At 41.5% G+C, this 23,786-nt stretch overlaps 1 protein-coding gene across 2 annotated transcripts in view; it reads right to left on the bottom strand.

The window, feature by feature from the left end:
* The window catches only part of klhl8 (kelch-like family member 8), an 81,658-nt gene that overhangs the window by 50,069 nt on the left and 7,803 nt on the right, over positions 1-23,786 (bottom strand). The window contains exons 2-3 of one of the 2 annotated variants that reach the window (XM_059988674.1): positions 19,925-20,147; positions 8,314-8,616 (exon numbers count right to left, since the gene is read on the bottom strand). In XM_059988674.1, the coding sequence (XP_059844657.1) occupies positions 8,314-8,511 (198 nt within the window). In that variant the 5' untranslated portion in view covers positions 8,512-8,616; positions 19,925-20,147. The remainder of the gene's footprint in view (positions 1-8,313; positions 8,617-19,924; positions 20,148-23,786) is intronic. The other variant, XM_059988675.1, reaches the window with a different exon arrangement.

Here is a 23,786-nt window from a genome sequence, read left to right as displayed (position 1 = left end):
ATATGAGGAAATTTTGAATCAACATTAGCAAAAAAAGATTTCAGAATAAAAATTGGTACCGTTTGAAATATATATAAAAACTTGGGTAAAATAACCATCTTAATAGCATTAATCCGACCTATCAGAGATAAAGATACTGGTGACCATTTAGTAAACAAACATTTAATCTGATCGATTAAGGGTAAACAATTAATCTTAAATAAGTCCTTATAGTTTTTTGTGATCTCAATCCCTAAGTAAATAAAAGAGTCACTAACTAATTTAAAAGGTAAATTTCCATAAATTGGAACCTGTCTATTTAAAGGAAACAATTCACTCTTATTAAGATTTAATTTATACCCAGAAAATTCACTAAACTGAGCCAACAATGGTATAACTGCAGGAATGGATTTCTCAGGATCAGAAATAAATAATAATAAATCATCTGCATATAATGATAGCTTATGTATATCTGTCCCACGATTAATGCCAAAAATGTTCTGTGATTCTCTGATAGCAATTGCCAAAGGTTCTAAAGCAATATCAAATAATAATGGACTAAGAGGACAGCCTTGTCTAGTACCCCGAAATAAACGAAAAAAGGGAGATCTTTGATTGTTAGTATGCACCGAGGCTACTGGAGTATGATATATCAGTTTAATCTAAGAAATGAATGTCGGACTAAAATTAAACTTCTCAAGCACATTAAATAAGTATGGCCATTCAACTCTATCAAATGCATTCTCCGCATCTAATGAAATGACACATTCTGAAGGGCTATGTGAAGGAGTATAAACAATATTCAATAATCTCCTAACATTGAAAAGATAGAGATTTTTAATAAAACCAGTTTGATCTTCTGAAATAATTTGGGGTAATACCTTCTCCAGCCTGGATGCCAGTAACTTGGAAAAGATCTTGGAATCTACATTCAATAAAGATACTGGTCTATGGGATGCACAGTCAGTAGGGTCTTTATCTTTCTTCAATATTAAAGAAATGGAAGCTCTATAAAAAGATTGTGGCAAATTGCCCAATCTAATTGTTTCTTCAAAAACCCTGCATAACCAAGGAGAAAGAGTAGCAGAAAAACATTTTAAAAATTCTACTGTATACCCATCTGGACCTGGTGCTTTCCCAGAATTCATAGAGGAAATAACCCCTTCAATTTCTGCATCCTTAATAGGAGTTTCTAATATTGAATGATCATCAGATGATAATTTTGGAAAATTCAATTTCCCAAGAAAATCACACATGGTATTATGATCATGAGGGAATTCGGAATGATACAGGGAGGTATATCATTCTGAATGATATAGGGAGAAATGATCTGTTTATCTCATCATGGTTAACTGTCAGATCCCCATTCTGCTGACAGATTTTAGTAATTTGACATTTAACCAAAGCATTCTTCAATTGACTAGCTAACAGTTTACCCAATTTATCACTATGTATATAAAAATCAGATCTGGTTTTCATTAATTGATTTTCAATCGAAGATGTAAGTAATAAACTATGTTCCATTTGAAGTTCAACCCTTTGTTTGTAAAGCTCCTTACTAGGAGCAATCGAATATTTCTTGTCAATCTCTTTAATTTTATCAACCAATAAAAGAGTTTCCTTCTTAATGCGTTTTCTCAAACCAACGGAATAGGAGATAATCTGTCCACGTATATATGCTTTAAGAGTGTCCCCAAGTGTTCCACAAGAAATATCATCCGTGGAATTAGTTGAAAAGAAGAAATCGATCTGTTCCTTCATAAATTTAATGAAATCCAGATCTTGCAGTAAGGTAGAATCAAATCGCCATTGTCTAGCACTAGAAGCTGTATCCATAGATTTAATAGAAAGTTTCAATGGAGCATGGTCAGAGATGGCTATAATATCATAATTACAACCAATTACCGATGGAATAAAACAAGAGTCAATAAAAAAAATAATCAATTCTTGAGTAAGAATGATAAACATATGAGAAAAATGAAAACTTTGTCCTTACAATGCCGAAATCTCCAAATATCAAAAATTCCATTATCAGTCAAAAAAGAATTAATTTAAGACTTATTAGGTAAAGTCTGAGTAGATATAGATCTGTCCAACAAAGGACTTAAACAACAATTAACATCACCACTCATTATTAACCTATATTCATTTAGATTAGGTAGGGAAGTAAATAAGGACTTAAAAAAATCGGGACAATCCACATTTGGAGCATAAATATTAACCATCGCAACCTTTTTGTTAAAAAGTAACCCAGTAATTAACAAAAATCTACCATTCGGATCCGAAATAATATCGTGTTGGACAAATGCAATAGAGGAGTCAATAAAAATTGAAACTCCCTTTACTTCAGCATTCAAATGGTACTGTTGGCCCCTCCAAAACCTAAAAAAAATGATGATTGCCCTCTTTCCTCACATGAGTTTCTTGTACAAAAATAATATGTGCATTCAGCCTTTGGAATACTTAGAAAATCTTTTTCCATTTAATCGGATGGTTTAAGCCAAGAGACAAAATTAATGGTCTGAGCCATATTTCTGAAATCAACCCTTTGGTATATAAAGGGTTAACCAAATTATGAACTCATGCACCCAGAAGAGGAACAAAAATAAGGGGCAGACCCGGAAGTGATGACATCGCAGACATTTTAGTAGTTTAAAATCAGCCCAAATGAAGAAACTAAAAAAACTGATGTAAGGAACATAAGATTTAGAAAAAAACCCCCACCCCCCACCAAGAGGGAAAAAGACCACCCCAGCCAGGAAAAGGCTGGGAAAAAGGAGAGATGAAACTAAATCTACCCCCATATCAGCAGAAGACAACTCTGTATATAAAGGATAAAAAAAAAGATCCACCCAAACTCTAAAGAAATAATAATCACTATACTAAAACAAAACTTCTTAATATAATTGATAGTAAAAAAAAGAATATAATCACTAGTAATTTATTAATCAGGTTAAAACCCAAAACAAACCAAAAACAAATTTAAACTGTGATAAGAAATGCATTATAGGAAGAAGGCGAGAGAAAAAAAATGGCGAAATCAAAAAAAAAACCAAAATATTTTAAAGAAACCACTATCTTAGCAAAAAAAAATCACCTTCGAAGGATTAATAATAATGACCAAAGATAAAGTACAGTGGTTAAAGTAAGTAAAATAAAAAGATTAGTATGTCCAAAATAAAACTTTATAGAGTATAAAATATAGAGTAAACCTACACCAATAGCCAGAAACAAAATCTGGTTTTGGAAACAAAAACCATCTTGCACGATCATAATCACTGATTTATTAGGGATGAGAATCCGTAGCATTAGGGAAGTTCTCACTCAGGAAGCTTCTCGCTTCAGATGTAGAAAGGAAAACACACCCTGGTGCATTCGGAGGCAAGATTCTGAGCTTCGCAGGGTATAAGAGTGCAGGTTTTAGATTTTTCTCATAACATTCGGACATCAGAGGTTTAAAAAGAAGCCTTGCCTTCATTACTTCTGGACTAAAATCTTCCACTAATCGAAAATTGTGATCTTGGAATTTGACCATCCCTACACACCGAGCCACACGAATAAGTTGCTCTTTAACATGCACATAGTGAAATCGGACAATTACAACCGGTGGTTTAACTGAAGCACTTGGTGATCGACGCATAATTCTGTGAGCACGATCAAGTAACGGAGGACTGTCTGGGAATACAGAAGGGAACGCATCCTTTAAAAGTTGAGCAAAGTACTTCGAGGGGTCCCCTTGTTCAATACCTTCCGGGAGACCAAGTATGCGTAAGTTCTGTCTTCTGGACCGATTCTCAAAGTCGACACTCTTGGCTTTAAGTGTTTCCACCTGTTTAATCGTCGAAGATCATTTCTGCTCCAGTTTTTCAATGATCAAGTCTCGCTTCTGAGCGTCCTCTTGCAAAGTTGCGATTAGAACTTGCTGCTGGTTAACTACTGAATCTGTCTTATCCATATAATCTTGAAAAGCCTTTATATCTTGTTTAAAAATTTGTCGTTGTTCTTCAAATTTTTCATTTAAAACCTCCAATAATATTTCATAAGTCAATTCAGTGTGCTTAGGATCAGTCTTTTTCTTCTTCCCGTTCCCGTTAGGATCCTTCCCAGGTTCTCGCCCTTTAGATCTAAGAGCCATTTCTGTATTCATTTCTTCAAAAATTCACAATAAACTCTTAAAGATAAGTCCAAAAAAGTAGCAAGAATCTTTTGGTGTAGGTAAAAGTAAGTTAAATAAGGGTGATCATAGGTTAAGAAAAGTAAAGGTTATGGAGTGAATCTGAAACAGTGCTCACTCCATGAGCATCTCCTGCTGAGCCTCAGCTTTCTTGAGATAAGAATAGCGACTCTTCTCCTATGTCCTGATTTATATGAGGAGAAAAACAAATTAGTGAAGCTCATTCTCTTTAGTTTTCTATGCTCATTATCACTTAAATGAGTTTCCTGTAAATATACTACATGGGCTTGTTCTTTTTTCATTTCGGATAAAATTCTATTACATTTGATTGGATTTAACAGCCCATTGACATTAAAAGAAATGAATTTTACTTTGTCCTTAGCCATCTGTATTTATCTGTCAATGTATCATTGAAATTAGCAGAATAAAACTTAATCGATCTACTCCCTGAACAAATAAGAACCAAGAAACACAAATAATAACAAAAATGGCAACGAATGTGTGATTCCAAGGCTGAGGTCTCTGGTAGATAACCCCGCGTTGAGCTAGAGGGAATGTCTAGCTATGGGAGATAACCCCTCCTACTTGAGAGTTGAGGGCCCCCATTGCAGTATTCAGAAGTCAGTGAACAAATCCATTACACAGAAAGGATTTCCCTGTGTACTCCTCCTATATATACACACATATACACACACACACACACACACACACACACACACACACACACACACACACACACACACACACACATATCATATACATATATATTCTCATTTTGGTGGGGAAAGTAAATGAGCGAATAAAGAATAACAACTAAGTAATATAAAATCCAGAATATAAAATACATTATAATAAGTATTTCTCGAGATAGGTACATTACCATCTACTATTGCTTCCGTTTAGCTTCTCAACATTTTTAAAGTTAGCCAAACCTTATGGCTCTTCTGGAGGGGGTGAGGGCTGTCTTTGGAAAACTCACAGTCCCTTCCTGATATACTTTTCTCAGCCTCCTCCTGTCTCCGGCCTTCTCAATTCTCGCACTATTTCCCAAGCGGAGCAGGATAATTCCTCTGCCTTGGTAATTTCCCTTGGTTTGATCATGCTGACAGGCAACCCTCTGGCCTTCATGTCTGTAGTCGCCTCTTCCACTGTCTGATACAGTTGGATCCCATCTTGATAAAACACTTGAAGTTTAGCAGAGTACGGAGTTTGAAATCTAATCCTTTCTTGTTTTAGTATTCACTTTACTTCAGAGCATTCTTTACATTTCTGCAGGACCGGGGGGGGGGGGGGGGGGGGGTAATCTTGGTCGAAATATATTAATTTATCGTCTTAAAACACCCTCTTCTTACCCCAGGCCCTTCGTAGAATCTCCGCCTTGGTACTGTATCGAAGGAATTTAATTATTATTGAGTGTGGCTTATCTGCTCTATCTTGGGTAGGCTTCGGGACAAGCGTACGATGCGCTCTCTCAATTTCCAGCTCCATAGTCAAGGGAAGCTCCAGCGCGTCCCACAGCAACTTTCTGACAAACTCCGTCATAGACAAGACCTCCACTCCTTTGGGAACGTTGTATATTCTGATATTTTTCCGCCGTGATCTTCCCTCCAGGTCAAGCAGTTTACCTTCTTGTTGATTTAATATTTTTATTGTCTTACTCAGTATCCGTTCCACGTTTTGAACTCGATCTTCCACCTTCTCAATTCGAGTCTCTGCCACTGCTATTTTTTGATTGACGTTGGCAAGCTCTGACTTAATATCACGTAGCTGCTGCTTTATATCTTTCTGGAACTCCCGTATCTCTTTCAGAATTTCAATCATACTTGCCGCTTCGCCTGAACGAGGCCCAGCGTCTGCCTCGCTTGCACATAGTCAGGTAGGAGAGCCGCTCGCTGCACTCCTCTCAGCCGCAGGCTCCGCAGTGTCACTTTTTTTATTTCCATTCTTTTTCCCCATTCTTGCCCCTCTTATCAGTTCAAATACTTTAGAAGAATACTATATTTGATGGGTTAACTGGGCTTAATACGCGTTTTTCCAGAGGAGCTAGTGACTTAAGCTCCCATTCTTGACGATGACATCACCGGAACCCCCTGTTGCTCGCTTCTGCTGTTTGCGTGAGTTGTGTTGTTTTTTTCTCTTTTTCTCTGTGTGCATTGGGGATGCTCTTTTATTCTTAATTAGTTTTTTTTTTGAGTTTCTTACTTTGCAACTGCCTGCAAGCACACAAGCCTCAAGTTTGCATAATTTACACCTTCTTTGATAATCTTTGAAATGCTGTAGTAACTCAGCAAGTCAGGTAGCAGGGGAATAAATAGTTGACATTTCTGGTCAACTGCTTGTCAATGTTTTTACTGTTACGTACTCGTGACACATGACAGTGGTACCCTTGTCATGTGACTGGGGTTGAAGCTATACTGGATTTGAGGTAATGATCTTGTGATGGTGGAGTGATGTCATTTTCCCGCCAGTAGAGATCATGTGACAGGTGTTTTTTTTTCAGGTTATAAAAAGAAGACCCCACCCTGTGAGGGGGGGGGGGCAGTTCGTGGCTGGATTTGCCATGTTGACTTCATGCCACCGCGTGATTTAATGTGATGATGCAGTTTAGTTGAAGGATGAAGTTTTTAACTGATGCCTAAAGTTTAAAAGGTCATTGCCAGCAGTTTCTTTACAATACTGCCAGTTGAGGATCAGTGGAGAGTGAAGATTGGAGTTCGGGAGTTAAAGATTGAGGAGAATCGATTTTCGACGGTGAAACGGGTTCGACCTTGTTTAATCCTTATTCAGAAGGAATTCGTTGACTGTTCTCATGTTAATCTCCGCGGGATAGCAGAAGATTGAGGACAGTGTGATAAAGGAAAGGTCAGTGCTTTTAAGCCATTTCGTTTCGTAAATTCTTCGTGGGAAAAGTTCGATGTCGGGGATCGAAGCAAAACGACATGAAAGAGAATTTAAATCGTCTTATAAAGTCTCTCCTTTTAAATGGACTGTGAGCATTTCGAACTTTTGGCAATACTACTTTAAAGAACTGTTTTTGCAACATCGCTTTAAGAACTGTTTGAGCTGCATCGCTTTAAGAACTGTTTAAGCTGCCGCACAGCAGCTTTTTCCGGTTACGTTAGTGTTTGTTTACTTTTGGGGGGGGGTTGTTTCCAGTGTTTAATAAAAGTGTTCTGTTATAAAAACCCTTGCCGAACTCATATATTTATTGTTGCCTGAATACGTAACATAACAAACTGGAGTTATGGTCTGACACACAAGGGACAGCTGAATAAGCAACAAAGAAATGCCTGAAATTTTGCCTCCTGTAAGGTACTTTCCTGGCTGATGACATGCAGTGCTACAGCTTACTTCCAATGGCATGAAGTCTGTAATATTTAGAGTCACTGTATTGCATCAGGAGAGCAGAACATGCCCACTGCTCAACATTTTCTGCACTGTTGCAAAAACAAAATGCATGTAATGCTCAGCAGCTAAGGAAATGTCTGTGAAGACAGAAAAAGGGTCAACTTTCCTCATGAAGTTCTGAACTCACTAAGGATTCCCCTTCCCTTTCTACAGACACAAGCTAAACTATTAAACATGCCCCGCATTTACTTGACTTCAGATTTCCATTATTTTCCTCTCACATTGGAGAATCTTTGTGATAGCTTGCTCAGTAATCCCCACTGAATCTTACAGTACAAATGACTGTTTAAAATGAATTAATTTTCCCACTTCCTGTAATCCCCACTCTGACCTTTCCCCTCTTCACACCTACCCATCACTTCCCTCAAGGTCCCCTCCTTCTTCCTTTGCTCCTATGGTCCGCTTGCTTCTCATATCAAATTCCTACTTCTCCAGCACTTTAGCTTCTCCATCCACCTGGCTTCACCTATCACCTTCCCCGTCCCCTGACCTTATTATTCTGTCAACTTCCCCCTTCCTTCTCAGCCCGAAACATTAACTGTTTATTCATTTCTATAGAAGCCTCCTGACCTGCTGAGTTCCTACAGCATTTTGTGCCTGTTGCTTAAAATTAAGATTCCTGACACACAAAAGAAGTATATTCTGATGAACTGCACCCTAAGCTTTGTATCAAATACCATCAGGTGTGAATAATCGAAAGTGAGAAAGGTGGGTTTAAGACATTGCTAAGCAAAGAGAAGCATTTTTCTCACCTTCAGAGTTACATCACATAGTTCTTTGGCTTCATAGAAGTGATAGAGAGCTTGGTGATATTCCTTCCAAGCTTCATCTGCTTCAAACAGAAAACCACCGTCTGCCTCAGCTTCCTGGTCAACGGACCTAATAGGAAGCTTCCTGCTCTTTTGCTGATGATGCTTCAAATTTTCTGGTATCATATCACCTGAAGCCATTCCTTTAAATGTTGTAACTTCACCTGTAAGCACCTAAATGAGATCTTCAACACATCACTGTTTGCCGAGTTAACATCTTACTCATATGCAGAAAAGCACTCCTTCCTGGTTAAAAAAAAACATCAATTAATTAGTAATTCTCAAACAGTTGATACCAATTGGGCATCTCCAGCTAAAATATAAAACTATTAAAAGTTATTGGTTTTAACATTACCAATATATATTAAGTATTATATCTTTTGCTTCACTGAGATGCATTTAATATTCCAAAAGAAATTTTATTATCCAAGTACATATACTGTACGTCACCACATGGAACCCTGAGGTTAATTTCCTTGTGGGCATTCTCAACAATAGTAACTATAACACAATCAACAAAAGACTACCTAACTTGAACATTCAACCAGAGTGCATTAGACAAAAAACTGTGCAAATACAAAAAGAAGAAACAATAATATAAATAGCTAAGCAATAAATATCAAGAACACGTAATGAAGTCCTTGAAAGTGAGTCCATTGATTGTGGGAACATTTCAATGATGGGGAAACTGAAGTTGTTCAGGATGCTGATGGTTGAGGGGTATTAACTGTTCCTGAACCTGGTGGTGCAAGTCCTGAGGCTCTTGGTACTGCTGATGGCAGCAGTGAGAAGGGAACTTGACCTGGTTCATTAATTAGAAATCTTGTTCATTTTTAATATCAGGTTTGATAAGTGAAATTTCCAGACTTTTGGGGATTTATGAGGTCACTGGAATTTCTATGGTATGATATCTACTACTTAATATAAGCTACAATGAATATTTCCTTTAATACAAAAAAGTGCTTCTTAACTGTACCTTCCTCCTCTGGCAGCTTGTACCATTTATTCACCACACCCTCTCTAAAAACTGATCTCAGATCGACTTTAAAACTTTCCTCTTTCACTTTAAACCTACAACCTCTTGAGATAGTTTCCCCGACTATAGAAAAAGAGTAAATATTTACCTTACTTATGTCCTTTTTACAATTTTATATACAAGTATAAAACTACCCCTCAGCCTCCACTGCTCCAAAGACAACAGTCCCAGCATATCCAATCTCTCCCTAATCTCTAGCCCTCCAGTCCAGAGAACATCCTAGTGAGTCATTTCCACACTCTCTCTAGTTCAATCACAATGCTCCCAAAGTGCAGTTTAACCAATGTTTTCTACAACATGATATCCCAATTCTTGTACCATTTTCCCTTCTAAAGAATCCAAAAATTTTTGGGGATTCCCGTCAACTTTCTTTGGTCTAGTGAAAATTCAGTTTGAGCCCTTCATGATTATAACTTCAATATTAAAAGAATACCTAAAAGGAGATTGCGCAGGGAAAGTGAATTTCAATTGAAAGTTCTACTTGAAGTGCAAACATTGATTTCAGTATAAAGGCTCCAAACAGTCCTCCCAGGTGAGGCAACACTTCACCTGCAAATCTGCTGGGGTCACCTATTCTGTCTGGTGCCCCCAATGTGGCCTCCTCTACATTGGTGAGACCCGTCATAAACTGGGGGATTACTTCGTCGAGCACCTCCGCTCCATCTGCCACAAGCAGAACTTCCCAGTGGCCAAACGTTTTAATTTAGATTCCCATTCTGTTCCAACATGCCAATCCGTGGTCTCCTCCTGTGCCAAGATGAGGCCACCCTCAGGGTGGAGGAGCCACACTTTGTATTCCATCTGGGTACCCTCCAACCTGATGGCATGAATACCAATTTCTCCTCCCAGTAAAAAAATCCTCCCCTCCCCCCACCATTCCCCACTGAATTCTTAATGTCCTCTCACCTATCTATTACCCTAACCCCCCCCCCCCCCGGGATCCCCTCCTCCCTTTCTCCTATGGTCCACTCTCCTCTCCTATCAGATTCCTTCTTCTCTAGCCCTTTATCTTTCCTACCCACCCCAGCTTCACCTATTTCCCTCCCCTCCCCTCTTATCTCTTCTCACTTGCCTATCACTTCCCCTGGATCATTTCTTCCTTTCATTTTTCCGATGGTCCACTCTCTTCTCCTATCAGATTCCTTCCTCTCCAGCTCTTTATCTTTCCTACCCATCCCGGCTTCACCTATCACTTTCTAGCTTGTTCTCCCTCCCTTCCCCCTACCTTTATATTCTGGCATCTTCCCCCTTCCTTTCAGTCCTGAAGAAGGGTTTCTGCCGAAACATCAACTTTTATTCATTTCCGCAGATGCTGCCTGGCCTGCTGAGTCCCACCAGCATTTTGTGTGTGTTGCTCGGGATTTCCAGCATCTGCAGAATCTTCTGTGTTTAAATAAAAAGAGCTTCTTCTCCCAGGAAGTAGATTTTCAATCAAGTAAAACTACTTGAATCCCACTAATCAGAAGCAATCTGTATCTCAAAAGCATTATTTCTACTGCAATCAACAATGAACAACACTACCCTGGCAGTTTAAGTCGGGTTATATTTATAACCTACTCAAAGACAGAGCACCGATTACTGAAGAACACAACTGAAAAACACAGGATACAAATCACAGTAATTACTTCACGTAGCAGTTATGCACTTATTGTAAATCATCTCTGATTCACACCAATTAAATTGCTAAACTTGTCACAACATTATTCTCCAATATGTGACCTGCTTGTCATGGTCACTTGGTGAATGAAAATTTGCCCTGGTAGAATTCACTACACAAAATTCCGAGAACCCGAATAATCATTGGATATCCAACTATCTAAATGCCAGTAAAAGTATTAAAACTTTGGAAAAATTGATGGCACTACTGAAGATGTGCAACAGATTACTGGTAGTTCGAAAGCAAAGGATTTTGATTAAAAACACTACTAATAACATTCTTTTTTAAGTAAATTGTGGTAAACTATCACCGCACACAATGAAGAGACGAGTGATGGCAAATTGAACTGGAGAGACGTACCCTGCTGGTGCGCTGCAAAATTGACACACTTGGGAGTTGGATCCGTGCTGTTTAGAGTGGACAATTCAGAGGGGAGAAGACAGGACAGAGGAGCTCCAATGCCCATCCAACTAGCCTGGGGACAAGAATGGATTGCTCTAAAGCCGATTTGGAGAGGTCGAGAATGGTTTCTTCAGCAGCAAAATCCAGATCTGAAGCGAATCACTAGGCCAACCGCTCCGGGCCTAGAACACAGCGAGGCCCGGGTCCTAATGCGAGGTACAATCTGATCGGACAACCTAAACGCCAGTCCAGATACACTGGAAAGGCAGGTTGTTGAGAGTCGAGTGAGGTTGGATTGCTCAGAGCGCCAAGCTGATTTGGAGAAAACTAAAACAGCTTCTCCAGCAGCAAAATTTAGGCCTTGATTGATTTGTTGCAGCTGGGCCCGGGTTCTAATGCGAGGTTCAGACAATTTAAATGTCGGCCAAGCTGGACTGCGGGGGCTCCTCTCTCTGCGATGTTAAGTCTGTGAGACTGCCCCATTTGCTGTGCTTCCTCTCTGTGAACTTTGCAGCAACTCGTTTTGCTAATACAATGAACTGAACACTGAGGCTTTGGGCCTACTCCAAGGATTTGGATCGGAATGCTGTTGTTGTTGCTTGCTTCAATTGTTTGCATGAGTTGTTCTGTTTTTTCTCTTTCTCTGTGGGCATGGGGGGGGGGGGATGTTGTTCTTATTTTTTAAATTGGGTTCTTTTGGATTCCTTGCTTTGTGGCTACCTGTAAGCAAATAAATCTCAAGGGTGTACAATTTACACATTCGTTGATAATAAATGCACTTTGAATTTTTAATCTTTGAACCTGCTTTTTACTTACTTTGTGAGTACAAATTTCTTGAATATCTTACACTTCACTTAATTAGAATGCAGATTACTTATTTCTTTGCAGATTTATCAATTTACTTCAAAACCAAAAAAAAATATTGAGTTTTAAAAAGTCAATTGAATCAAATATTTTATTTCAACTTCAATTTTTTTCTGAAGATCCAATTTAAGTTGAAATGTCATAGAAAAGGAAGTATGATGAAAACTATACGGTTTCACTGGCATTAATAGATGTGATGGGACACAAAAGCAGTGTTTTTATTCGGAATAATTCTTGTGAACGCAAGTATGAAGCCAGCAAAACTGACTGAACACCTAACGCCTGTCCATCCTGAAAATTCATCTAAAGGTTTGTGGAACACATACAAAATGCTGGAGGAACTCAGCAGGCCAGGCAACATCTATTGAAAAGAGTGCAGTCAACATTTTGGGCCAAGACCCTTCAGCAAGACTGCAGAAAAAAAAAGATGAGGAGTAGATTTGAAAGGAGTGACATTAAGAATTCAGTGGGGAATGGTGGGGGGGGGGATTTTTTTTTACCAGGAGGAGAAATTGGTATTCATGCCATCAGGTTGGAGGGTACCCAGACAGAATACAAGGTGCTGCTCCTCCACCCTGAGGGTGGCCTCATCTTTTTCCCCGACTATGGAAAAAGAGTAAATATTTATCCTACTTATGTCCTTTTTACAATTTTATATACAAGTATAAAACTACCCCTCCGCCTCCTCTGCTCCAAAGACAACAGTCCAGGCATATCCAATTTCTCTCTAATCTCTAGCCCTCCTGTCAATGTGGTCTCCTTGTTTTTGTCCGAGATGCGCATACTGACGTCATGAAAGAAGAATTCTTATTTTGTGAGTGTCATTTGCAAACTACAAAGGCCGTCAACGTCTTGAAAATGGTAAAACTTTTTATGCCAAACAAATCTTTGACTGGAAAGAAAAGCTTCACACTCTTCGCACAGATGGAGCTCCTGCAATGCTTGGTAATACATCTGGTTTTGCTGTTTTTGTGAAAAAGCAAGCTCCTCACATCATCATCACTCATCATTTTTTACACAGACCTGCACTTGCAACAAAGACTCTTCCAACAACCCTGAAAGAAGTTTTGTCCACATCTTCCGGTTTAAGATGGTGCTACCAAACAAGTGTAACAGCTCAATAGTAATTCAAAAGGCAAGAAATTCCACTAAAAACTTTACTAATAACACGTTTTCTTAAGTAAATTATGGTAAACTAGCTCCGTAAACAAAAGACAAGCAAAGACAAAACAAATTGGAGGGATGAACTGTGCTGGTACATTGCAGAGTCGACATACATGGAGTGAGCCATTTGGAGAGGAGAAGTTGAGGCAAAGGAGTTTCATGCCCGTACAACTGGCCTGGGTGCAATGATGGATCACTCTAGGTGCCGAACAGATTTGGAAAAATGGATAGCGGCTTCAGGCTGGGTGGCAAAGTCTAGGCCCAGAGCCTTTCACTACAGTGGTGCCCAGGTCCTATTGTGAGGTACGATGAGCTGTTCTACTACTCTACACCAAAAGGTACTTTGCAATGGCCAATTAATTTACCAGCCCACCTAGACAGCATTTGGGGAGAACACAGACAATGCCAGAGGCCAGGATTCAAATAAAGTCCTTGAAACTGTGTGCCAACAACACGAACCAATGCACACCTTTGCACTTTCACAACACCAGAAGCAGACAGAGAAGCCTGAACAACACATACAAAATGCTGTAGGTGGGTGGGTGGGGATGAAGTAAGAGGCTGGGAGGACAGAGGTGGAAAAGGTAAAGGGGCTGAAGGAGGAACTCAATAGGAGAGGTGAAACGGAAGGGGGGAACCAGAGGTAATGGGCAACTGAGCAGTAAGGGTGAGGGGGAACCAAAACGAGGAATGAGAAAAGTCATGGAGGGAAGGAGGAGGAATCAATGTTCATGCTAGCAGAAGCTGGTGATGCTCAATGGAAGGAGAACAAACCAATGACATTACAGCCAAAGAGATAATGCTTATCTTAGCCGGTCACAGCAGACCAAGCAGTTTTAATCAGACTGGATTATGTAAATGAGAAACCATAAATAGACACTAAACAAATCAGCCACGCTTAATTTGTCTAATCCTGGCTTTCAGAAGTGAGCTGATGGTGCTCACTTTTCTTCTGAAAATGAGGAACAGAAAAAAAATCTTTATTCATGCAAGGAATCTCTCTACACCACTTTGCAGCTTTTAATAAAATAATACCCATTAAGAAAAATCTGTGTATAACAAGTTGTTCTTCTCAACAATATTTGAAGAACAGTTTATATAAAGCATCGAAAATGCTGAGCAGGTCAGGTAGCATCCATGGAGACAAAAAAATAGTTAATGTTTCTAGTGCATGACTTTTGGAATGGGATAGGTTGATCATGTGGGTGCCCTCACTCCCTGCTTCTCCACAACCTCTCACTCTGTCCTCAGAAACCCACACACAGTAATTCCCATTCCATCAGCTCGTGTATACGTTATTCTGCGAGTGAACAGCTACGAGTTTTCAGAGAGAAGGCACTTTACTACTCGGGGTAAAAGAGAGGCAAGACTGCGCAGGCGCGTGACGTCAGCCAGTAAAGTGGGAAAGGCCTAAAAAGAAGACCACCATATCCAGCTGGCACCGTTCAGAGCGGGCTGCAGAGTGAGAGGGCTTAGGCACTAACGAGATGAGGCGAGGTGGGTTTAACAGTGTTAATTGTGGAAAGAAAGTATGTGTGTGGGGCCAGTTTTCTGTGCTCGGTGTCAGATGTGGGAGGTCCTGGAGTCTCCCAGCCTCCCGGATGGCCATCTTTGCACCGGGTGTGTCCAGCTGCAGCTCCTGAGGGACCGAGTTAGGGAACTGGAGATGCAGCTCGATGACCTTCACCTGGTCAGGAAGAGCGAGGAGGTGATAAGTGATAGAGCGAGGGGCCACAGGAGACAGATTAGTGGGTCACAGTCAGGAGGGGGAAAGGGAAGAGTCAGGTACTAGAGAGTACCCCTGTGGCTGTACCCCTTGACAATAAGTACTCCTGTTTGAGTACTGTTGGGGGGGGGGGGGGGGGACGACAGCCTACCTGGGGGAAGCGACAGTGGCCATGCCTCCGGCACAGAGTCTGGCCCTGTGGTTCAGAAGGGTAGGGAAAGGAAGAGGAAGGCAGTAGTGATAAGGGACTCTATAGTTAAGGGGTCAGATAGGCGATTCTGTGGACACAGGAAAGAAACACAGATGGTAGTTTACCTCCCAGATGCCAGGGTCTGGGATGTTTCAAATCATGTCCAAGATATCCTGCAGTGGGAGGGAGAACAGCCAGAGGTCGTGGTACATATTGGTACCAACGACATAGGTAGGAAAAGGGAAGAGGTCCTGAAAAAAGATTGCAGGGAGTTAGGAAGGGAGTTGAGAAGGAGGACCGCAAAGGTAGTAATCTCAGGATTACTGCCTGCGCCACATGACAGTGAGTGGAGGAATAGAATGAGGTGGAGGATAAATGCATGGCTGAGGGATTGGAGCAGGGTGCAGGGATTCAGATTTCTGGATCATTGGGACCACTTTTGGGGCAGGTGTGACCTTTACAAAAAGGACAGGTTGCACTTAAATCCCAGGGGGACCAATATCCTGGTGGGGAGGTTTACTAAGGCTTCTGAGGAGAGTTTAAACTAGAACCACTGGGGGGTGGGAACCGAAATGAAGAGACTGGGGAAGAGGAGGTTGGCTCACAAATAGAGAAAGCTTGTAGACAGTGCAAGAAGGAGGACAGGCAGGAGATAGGGAAGGGACGCGCTCAGACTGAAGGTTTGAGATATGTCTATTTTAACACATGGAGTACTGTGAACAAAGTGGATGAGCTTAGAGTGTGGATCAGTACTTGGGAGATATGATGTGGTGGCCATTACAGAGACTTGGATGGCTCAGGGGCAGGAATGGTTACTTCAAGTGCTGGGTTTTAGATGTTTCAGAAAGGACAGGGAGGGAGGCAAAAGAGGTGGGAGCGTGGCACTGTTGATCAGAGATAGTGTCACGGCTGCAGAAAAGATGGATGCCATGGAGGGATTGTCTACGGAGTCACTGTGGTTGGAGTTTAGGAACCAGAAGGGGTCAATAATTTTACTGGGTGTTTTTTATAGGTTGCCCAACAGTAACGGCCATATCGAGGAACAGATAGGGAAACAGATCCTGGAAAGGTGTAATAATAACAGAGTTGTCATGATAGGAGATTTTAATTTCACAAAGATCAATTGGCATCTCCCTAGAGCAAGGGGTTTAGATGGGGTGGAGTTTGTTAGGTGTGTTCAGGAAGGTTTCTTGACACAATATGTAGATAAGTCTACAAGAGAAGAGGCTGTACTTGATTTGGTATTGGGAAATGAACCTGGTCAGGTGTCAGACCTCTCATTTTGGAGATAGTGATCATAATTCTATCTCCTTTACAATAGCACTGGAGAGAGATAGGAACAGACAAGTTAGAAAAACGTTTAATTGGAGTAAGGGGAATAATGAGGCTATCAGGCAGGAAATTGGAAGCTTAAATTGGAAACATATACTCAGGGAAAAGTACAGAAGAAATGTGGCAAATGTTCAGGGGATATTTGTGTGGAGTTCTGCATAGATACGTTCCAATGAGACAGGGAAGTTATGGTAGGGTACAGTAACCGTGGTGTACAAAAGGCTGTTATAAATCTAGTCAAGAAGAGCTAGGTAATGTTAGAGATCTAGAAGATTATAAGGCTACTAGGAAGGAGCTTAAGAAGGAAATTAGCAGAGCCAGAAAGGGCCATGAGAAGACCTTGGCAGGCAGGATTAAGGAAAACCCCAAGGCATTCTACAAGTATGTGAAGAGCAAGATGATAAGACGTGCAAGAATAGGACCTATCAAGTGTGTCAGTGGGAAAGCGTGTATGGAACTGGAGGAAATAGCAGAGGTACTTAATGAATACTTTACTTCAGTATTCACTATGGAAAAGGATCTTGGTGATTGTAGTGATGACTTGAGGCAGACTAAAAAGCTTGAGCACGTAGATATTAAGAAAGAGGATGTGCTGGAGCTTTTGGAAACCATCAAGTTGGTTAAGTCGCCGCGACCGGATGAGGTGTACCCCAGGCTACTGTGGGAGGCGAGGGAGGAGATTGCTGAGCCTCTGGTGATGATCTTTGCATCATCAATGAGGACGGAGAGGTTCTGAAGGATTGGAGGGTTGTGGATGTTGTTCCCTTATTCAAGAAAGTGAGTAGAGATAGCCTAGGAAACTACAGACCAGTGAGTCTTACCTCAGTGGTTGGTAAGTTGATGGAGAAGATCCTGAGAGGCAAGATTTATGAATATTTGGAGAGGTATAATATGATTAGGAATAGTCAGCATGGCTTTGTCAACGGCAGGTCCTGCCTTACGAGCCTGATTGAATTTTTTGAGGATGTAACTAAACACATTGAAGGTAGAGCAGTAAATGTAGTGTATATGGATTTCAGCAAGGCATTTGATAAGGTACCCCATGCAAGGTTTATTGATAAAGTAAGGAGGCATGGGATCCAAGGGGACTTTGCTTTGTGGATCCAGAACTGGCTTGCCCAGAAAAGGCAAAGAGTGGTTGTAGACAGGTCATATTCTTCCTGGAGCTCAGTGACCAGTGGTGTGCCTCAGGGATCTGTTCTGGGACCCCTGCTCTTTGTGATTTTTATTAATGACCTGGATGAGGAACTGGAGAGATGGGTTAGTAAGTTTGCTGATGACACAAAGGTTGGAGGTGTTGTGGATAGTGTGGAGGGCTGTCAGAGGTTATAGCGGGACATTGATAGGATGCAAAACTGGGCTGAGAAGTGGCAGATGGCGTTCAACCCAGATAAGAGTGAAGTGCTTCATTTTGGTAGCTCTAATATGATGGCAGAATATAGTATTGATGGTAAGACTCTTGGCAGTGTGGAGGATCAGAGGGACCTTGGAATCTGAGTCCATAGGACGCTCAAAGCAGCTGCGCAGGTTGATTCTGCGGTTAAGAAGGCATACGGTGCATTGGCCTTCATCAATCGTGGAATTGAATTTCGGAGCCAAGAGGTAATGTTGCAGCTAAATAGGACCCTGGTCAGACCCCACTTGGAGTACTGTGCTCAGTTCTGGTCACCTCACTACAGGAAGGATGTGGGAGCCATAGAAAGGGTGCAGAGGAGATTTATAAGGATGCCGCATGGATTGGGGAGCATGCCTTATGAGAATAGGTTGAGTGAACTCAGCCTTTTCTCCTTGGAACGACGGAGGATGAGAAGTGACCTGATAGAGGTGTATAAGATGATGAGAGGCATTGATCATGTGGATAGTCAGAGGCTTTTTCCCAGGGCTGAAATGGTTGCCACAAGAGGGCACAGTTTTAAGGTGCTGGGGAGTAGGTACAGAGGAGATGTCAAGGGTAAGTTTTTTACTCAGAGAGTAGTGAGTGTGTGGAATGGGCTGCCGGCAACGGTGGTGAAGGACTATAAAGCAGACCGGCAATTCCCAATTCAGTATTGGTGGTCAGTTGCCCAGAGGGCTAACAGTGTGCCAGTACTGGGATATGTTATAGGGCTTCAGAATTTCCTGCGGGGAATTGAGTGCGAGTTATCTGCACCAACTCAGCTGCTGGGGTGAGGGTCAACAACATCACGTAGTATTCTGACCCATGTCTGATCAGCACTCGCACCCCATCCGTGCCACAACAGAATCTACTGATCGCACCTCCTCAGGACTCTCAGGCCACCTTCGAACCCAAGGAACTGGAAAGAAGTGCTCTCGACATCCCTTCCCGCCATATATTGCCTCTGAAGTAAAGGCATAGCCACAACCTGAGCCAAAACCAGAACCGTCCCCAGACCAACTGTGCAGAAGGTCCCAACAGAAGGGAACATGCCGTATGGCCCTGCAGGTAATACCATGAATGTCACAATAGACAGGACCTCCCAGATGCCACCCACTTCAATTCTGCCTCTCATTCCCATATAGATATGCCCATACATGGCCTCCTCTACTGCCATGATGAGGCCAAACTCAGGTTGGAGGAGCAACACCTCATCTACCATCTGGGTAACCTCCAGCCTGGTGGTATGAACATTAAATTCTCCAATTTCCCGTAATTTCCTCCCCCTCGCCCTATCCCAGATCCCTCTCTGCCTCTCAACTTTCTGCTTCTTTATCTGTACAGTTCTTTCATGCTTATCCCCTCCCCCTCCCCCTTTATCTTTCCTTTGATTGGTTTTCCACCTGGCACCTCTAGGCCCTACCCCCCCCCCCCATCTCCATTACTGGGCTTCGGCCCTCTCTTCCCCCCCATTCCTGATGAAGGGTCTCGGCCCGAAACGTCGGCTACTCTTTTCTCACGGATGCTGCCTGACCTGCTGAGTTCTTCCAGCATTGTGTACGTATTCTTTGATCCACAGCATCTGCAGTTGTATTTTTGGGTACCATGAAAACGAATCATTTACAAAACAACCAGTGGAGCATAGCAAATGGACAAGACACCGAGTTTAGAGACAGAATGAACGCCAACTCAACCCGTGATTTTAGTAGCTACTTTAAACAATTCCCGAAATCCAAAAAACACAACCCTAATTTGGTCTTCAGTTGAAATACCACAAAGCAGTTCGGTGATATTTAAACACAACTGACCTAACAGTGCTGTCCCCAATTCCTCCTGTTCCATTTCCACAGCCACGGCAGACGGATTTCGGGCGAAGCTCTCCCTCCGCACCGCGAATGCTTCCGGGTCGCGGGTCGCGGGTCGGTTCCGGCTAGGCCTGACCTCGGCCCCGGGAGGGGTTCCCGTTTGCCCCTGTGCTCCAGTCAACTCGGGCACAGACGCGGTGAACTATTCTTCACTTTCCAAGTATCACTGTTAAACAAAGTCGCTTTGAAAGTTATTTTAAACCCAATGTCCTTGCTGCTGATCTGCAACAGGCGTTGATGGAATTTGAACCATTGTATGAACTCCATGAGGCAGTGGAAAGAGCATTTTGTAAATGGTTGAGCACCCTTTATCGAAAGTGCTTGCAGCCAGTTGTACTTTTATTGTGGATTTTGTAATATTATGAGATACCTCGGAAACGGGACCCAAGTCTAAATACTGTGTCTGGACACGCCCCGCCCCGCCCACTGCTCCTGTGCCTCCTCCCACGGACCCCGGTATAAAGGCGATTGGAGACACAGTCCCGGCCTCAGTCTCCAGGATGTTGTGTGGTGGTCAATTGATGCTTGTTCTTTCTTCCAGCCAATAAAAGCCTATATCTCGCCTCACGTCCCCAAGATTATTGATGGTGCATCAAATACGAAATCCATTCACATTGCATATGTAGAATCAGAATCAGATTTAATATCATCGGCATGTGTAGTGAAATTTGTTAACTTAGTGGCAGCAGTTCAATGCAATACAAGATAATATAGAAAGAAAAAATAAATTCAGTAAATCAATTACAGTGAGTAATATTGAATAGATTAAAATAGTGCAAAGACAAAATATATATTTAAAGAAGTGAGGTAGTGTTCATGGGTTCAATGCCCATTTAGGAATCGGATGGCAGAGGGGAAGAAGCTGTTCCTGAATTGCTGAGTGTGTGCCTTCAGGGTTATGTACCTCCTTCCTGACGGTATCAATGAGAAGAGGGCATGGCCTGGGTGAGGGGGATCCTTAATGATGGATGCTGCCTTCCTGAGGCATTGCTCCTTGAAAATGCCTTGGAGGCTAATACCCAAGATGGAGCTGACTACAGGTTATATATAAAACCTGAATGTAGTTTTATATAATACACTTTTAATAATTTAGTGCATGAAACAATAACACATACATTGAACCATCAGAAAGGGAAGAGGTGATTACCTCAGCCACCCAGCTGGACAGTGGTTGTTTGCCATGGCCTTCATTCCCAACTCTTGAGTTTATGTGCTATTCATAAGGAGTTTTTGTCTTGCAATTGTTCATCACATGAGTACTGATGCAGCTGTTCAGCATGTTGGATTTCATCAGCAACGATCTTGGCAAACGCATCAATGAATGTCTCTGCTGTTTTGTGATCTTAAATTTCTACAACCGGCCTGCTGAATATTCACAATTACCTTGGGTTTTCAGTTTGTTGTGATAGATCTTTGCTTGTTTCATGATCAGCTTAACATTAAGCGGCATATATTCTCTCCAACACTGATGAATGCACTCTCAATACACAATCAAGATCGTCATTTTTTGCTTAATGAAGCTTTTAAAAAATGTTTCTTATTACCCAGTTCATTACATAAGTGAGGTCTCTTCTCATGGCTGTCTGTGATATGCAGAGACCTGTATATCATCTGGGAACTTTCCCAACACCTTGTCAAATTTTCCAATTGTGATGTACAGTCAAGTCAGTACTCAAAAAAATTGCAGATTTTCAAGGTTTTTGAACTTTGGAATTTCAGATAAGGGTTTCTTATCCTAAGCTTATTTGTGACTTCACCCGTCGATAACAAGTGGAATGATTGTTATTTCAGTATTTTTTTAAATAAGATAGGAAATAGCAAGTTTTGGTTAAAAATTCCCAGTTACTGCAAATTCATGACATTGACATCAAAGCTGCTGGATAAAAATAACTTTTTAAATGGCACATCACCTATCACCCAGGATATAAATGACCTGGATGAGGAAGCGGAGGGATGGGTTAGTAAATTTGCTGATGACACAAAGGTTGGGGTGTTGTGGAGAGTCTGGAGAGTTGTCAGAGGTCACAGCGGGACATTGATAGGATGCAGAACTGGGTTGAGAAGTGGCAGATGGAGTTCAACCCAGATAAGTGTGAAGTGGTTCATTTTGGTAGGTCAAATATGATGGCAGAATATAGTATTAATGGTAAGACTTTTGGCAGTGTGGAGGATCAGAGAAATCTTGGAGTCCGAGTCCATAGGACTCTCAAAGCAGCTGCACAGCTTGATTCTGTGGTTAGGAAGGCATACAGTGCATTGGCCTTCATTAATCATGGGATCAAGTTTACGAACCAAAAGGCAATGATACAGCTATATAGGACCCTGGTCAGACCCCACTTGGAGTGTGCTCAGTTCTGGTCGCCTCACTACAGGAAGGACGTGGAAACCTTAGAAAGGGTGCAGAGGAGATTTACCAGGATGTTGCCTGGATTGGGGAGCATGCCTTATGAGAATAGGTTGAGTAAACTGGGCCTTTTCTCCTTGGAGTGATGAAGGATGAGAGGTGACCTGAAAGAGGTGAATAAGATGATGAGAGGCATTGACTGTGTGGATAGTCGGAGGCTTTTTTCCCCCAGGGCTGAAATGGCTAGCATGAGAGAGCACAGTTTTAAGGTGCTTGGAAGTAGGTACAAAGGTAATGTCAGGCAAGTTTACACAGAGAGTGGTGAGTGTGTGGAATGGGCTGCCAGCGACAGCGGTGGAGGCGGATATGATAGGGTCTTTTCAGAGACTTTTGGACAGGTACATGGAGCTTAGAGAAACAGAGGGCTATGGGTAACTCTAGGTTATTTCTAAGATAAGGAATTGCAAGGACTGCCAAGACGATCATTGGGATCCCTCTTTTACCCAACCGGGAGGTTGTCAAGGGCCCTGTGTACATTGACAATGCTAAGGCACACAGGGTCCTAAGCATTGTCAAAGATCACTCCCATAAGTTGCACTATCTCTTTTGACACCACCTGCCCTCCCCCCACACCCTACCATCGGGCAAGGGATACCATGGCATTAAGACAAAGACTTTTAGGATGAGAAACAGCTTTATCCCGCAAGCCATGAGACTTCTGAATTCACCGTGACCACCAAGGTCTCATCACATATGAAGCACAAGTAGCATTATACATTTACTGTTTAACGTCGTAAACACACCTTACGCTAAATGTCAATGTTCTGGAATATTTTATTTGCGGCAATATTACTTCAGAAGTTGTATGTGAGATATACGTATTGTGCTATGCAATTTAGTCTGGAGGGACGTTGTTTCATTTGACATAAGTGTATAAGGTTGCAAGGCAATCAACTTGAGCTTGAACTTAAATCTCTTCATATAAATTTTTACTGATCATTTGTCTCCAATGTCACAACAGTTGTCAGTGAACTGTTGTCTTTAACTTTCGCAATACGCATTGCTAAATGATATTGGCATCAATAGTTTCATAGTTGGAACTATGGAAATCAGGTTGCAGCTATATATTATTTCCTATTGTATATGCTTATGTGGCACCACTGCTGTCTCCTAGGTTACATGACCAATTAAAGCTACATCTTTCGAAGTCAACTCTTTTTAGAATAAAGTTGTGTTAATCGCAGCTAATCATACCACTGTGCTAGTCACAGAATTTGTTGTGATTTGTTACTTGTCCAAACTTGCAAAAAATAAAGTGTATTGTGGCTGAAAATTTATTTGGTGTTATGCCGATTTTAATACAATTTTAGAAAGAATGGGGCACTCTGTAGAAGCTGTCCACCTTCCAAAATTCAAGAGAAAAAAAAAGGCTGGCATATACATAGGACCATTCACTGCTTC

This window comes from Hypanus sabinus, chromosome 14, assembly GCF_030144855.1.
Source record: "Hypanus sabinus isolate sHypSab1 chromosome 14, sHypSab1.hap1, whole genome shotgun sequence".
Classification (NCBI taxonomy): domain Eukaryota; kingdom Metazoa; phylum Chordata; class Chondrichthyes; order Myliobatiformes; family Dasyatidae; genus Hypanus; species Hypanus sabinus.
Note: the sequence above shows the minus strand (reverse complement) of the source record. Positions and strands in the feature narration are given on the sequence as shown.